A 3,089-nucleotide genomic window follows, 5' to 3' on the forward strand; every position below is an offset into this window, starting at 1 on the left:
TAAATTAGGGACGGTTAGCGCAGATAGCCCTCGTGTGCCTTTGCGCAAAATTCAAAACAAACAAACAAATCTTCCACATCTATATGCAAACCAAAGAGTATAATTTGATTGATCTCTCGTCATCTCCTTAAGAGAATCAGATTTATCCTTCACAATAACCCATACAGCTCTCTACCATTTCCCTTCAGTTGCACTGAAGTTAAAGAGCTATACTGTGAATTATACAATGTTGTTAAACAATAGGGAGGCCAGTGGTGTAATCTTGTTCAGTTTGAGATGCAGTGTCTGTTTCACTGTTCAATTTGTACAGTTGTTTTGGATACACAGTAAATAATGTAGCAATTTTATTGTCCCACAATTTCTTTTGATTTGCATCAACATCAAGTGAGAGTATTTCTGGTGCCATACAAGAAGAACCCTTGGGAACTTTCTTGCGGACTGTTTTCCTTCTTTGGGGGTGAACACCAGAGAAAAATCAATATCCCTCATTGGCAAAGGTGCTACCTGAAAAAATAGGAAATATGCAGATGATTGCAATTATGTGTCGATAAAGAGAATTTTGATATTAGCTTTTAGTCCATATTAGTTTCATATTAGCTTCTTATCAATAGTGTATGATTATAAGTGTGAGCTATCAATTTATAAAGAAAAACGGCAACAGTTTGTTCACCATTTTAGGCACAATAGCTACTAGACTGTTCAAGTTTCGTACCTTTAAATTGACTATTGTGCATGCAATAACCGAATAGTTTACTGGTATGCATAGTTTTTCTACATCTAGTTAATGTTATTAACTGTGCATGTCAGCAAAAAACCAATAAACAATTACAAAACTTATGTGGTAATATATCGCTAATACTTCTGTTGTTATTATATGTACATAGGTGTTGTTCTAACAAACCAATATCTGAGTCCTTAAGTTATTTACCATGTTCCGGTAAGCATTATTCCATGCTGCATCAGCTTCTGTACGTGGGCTCTGTATATCAATAAGAATGCATGGCTCAACTTTGACTAACATTACAGTGACATGGGAACATGTTTCTCCAAGCCTGAAGCGAAATGAAATAATCTTTTAACACAATAGTCATTTCATTGGAAATGATGAATAAAGGGCAAAAATGAATCGATACATTAACAATACTTTAAAATATCTTTTTATACAAATATAGAAGAAAAACACACATTACAAAACAGCATGCAATCTTTATAAACCTCGATCTAAACTTAATTATATAACTAGACAGATGCTTACCCTGTCATACATATAAAATGTGCTGAGCAAATCATTCTGTTATCTTTCCTTAGGTGTGTCTGTCACACTTAGTGATGGAAGAACCTTGGTCTTCATGACACAGACAGGACTACTGGAAGACACTTCGTGACATAAGATGGACTGAATTTGTCCAGCATGATAAGATGCATACGGATCAAAGCTTTTATAGGATTTCGTGGTGTCCTTGGTGTGTAAACCAGAACTGTCAATAACATAAGTAAATATATTATCCCCATATTCCACCTGCCCAGGCGAGTGAAACCTGGTTATACCGTAAACCGCGCAAAGCACCTTCAGGCTAAATCTTCATTTAAACATTCAAAACATAGTTTTTGGTTTTACTTTGCTTATAGACACTTTATATATTAAGAATGATTGAAATAATAATTTGAGTAATAATTAATATATATTTGTTACTTTATAGATTTTATCGATGTTTGTTGTTACTTTATTAACGTTTTTTACTGTGAGGTAAAAACGGCTGCTGCTATGATTTTGCGTTGTTTGTGAGCTCGTTGCTGTCCTAATTTAGGATCTTCTTTTTAACAAGTTCTTTAAAATGTTAAAACTATAGGGCCAGTTACAATGTAAATTAGAAAAAAAATTTAATACCAACAAAATTTTAATCTTGAAGGTAAAATCAGCCAAAATAATAAATACAACTATAAAATACGTCAAAAGAAGTATTTTGAAAAGTTTACTAATCCACACGTTGTCCAAAACAAGTTCAAAGGCTACATCAAGCTGTACGGAATACTTAGAATGGTGTGAAGGACGCGTAAACATCACGTGGGGTAGAAATGATTGGCGGGTTACTAGAACTCTTAGAAGGTGTTTCATAACTGCATCAGCTCAAAACGTTACGGTCATCTCTCCCAAGCAGAAACTTGCCTTTTTGTTCTTAATATAAATAATGATCCTCGAAGTAACGGATATTTCCAAGTGGATTACAGACAACGAGCAATTTTTTGTTCCTCCTGTTTGCAACAAACTGTTGTAAGTTATATTTATATCCAAATAATTAGCTGTTATATTTAAAATAATTAATAATTTAGCAATTAGAACATTTCAGATTTGTCAGTAACTGAGTGTTCCTTACTTCAAGTTTAACGTCTAAATATTATTTTGATCTGTTAGTTGCAAATATTAACTTGCACAATCTTTAAACGTTTACAAGATAGTTTTACTATTACTGAACTGGTACAGTCTGTAGTTTCACAAAATTAAGCTTTGTTGTAAGTGTCCGTAAGTTGCGCAATCTAATATACCGTTTATATATGTTTTATGTGTTGTTTTTTGTTATCACATACGAATAGATTCCATTAAAAGAATTCTATATCTTTAGCTAAGTCAGTATTATTGGGAGTGGTAAGAATATCTATTTGTGAAACATCAGTGTCGCTAACCTGACTTTTTACTTTTATCATGTGCATGATAAAACTTAGGTTAACGAAAACAGTGATATTCTGATTTTCATAGTGTATCAAAATGAGTTCTCATTTCCTTTCTCGTTCTCTGAGACATAATAAAGGTCAGCTGAAAATATTTTTTGCTGGAGGTCCAAATCAAAGGACGGACTTCCACCTGGAGGAAGGAGAAGAGGTCAGTGTTTATTAAAGTTGTTTGAAGTGAATGGTAGCATACATTTTTGCGATATATAAAGGTTAGAATTGCAGTAATGGTTTCAATTTGGTCGAATGTATCTAAATTGTACAACTATTTAGATATTAGGTTCAAGTACACATCCACATACATAGAGATCGACAGCGAATCCTTTGTGTATGATGATGCAACAACTCTACTTCTAATAATG

General features: G+C 33.3%; 1 protein-coding gene across 3 annotated transcripts in view; it reads left to right on the top strand.

The window, feature by feature from the left end:
- Positions 1-1,928: 1,928 nt before the first annotated feature.
- LOC106461868 (3-hydroxyanthranilate 3,4-dioxygenase-like) overlaps positions 1,929-3,089 on the top strand; it is a 27,506-nt gene continuing 26,345 nt past the window's right edge. Inside the window, exons 1-2 of one of the 3 annotated variants that reach the window (XM_022388943.1) lie at positions 1,929-2,272; positions 2,797-2,878. In XM_022388943.1, the coding sequence (XP_022244651.1) occupies positions 2,190-2,272; positions 2,797-2,878 (165 nt within the window). In that variant the 5' untranslated portion in view covers positions 1,929-2,189. Of the gene's footprint in view, positions 2,273-2,755; positions 2,879-3,089 lie in introns of all 3 variants that reach the window. The other 2 variants (XM_022388942.1, XM_013921731.2) reach the window with 2 other exon arrangements.

Source organism: Limulus polyphemus, unplaced genomic scaffold (assembly GCF_000517525.1).
Source record: "Limulus polyphemus unplaced genomic scaffold, Limulus_polyphemus-2.1.2 Scaffold1049, whole genome shotgun sequence".
In the NCBI taxonomy this organism is placed as follows: Eukaryota; Metazoa; Arthropoda; class Merostomata; order Xiphosura; family Limulidae; genus Limulus; species Limulus polyphemus.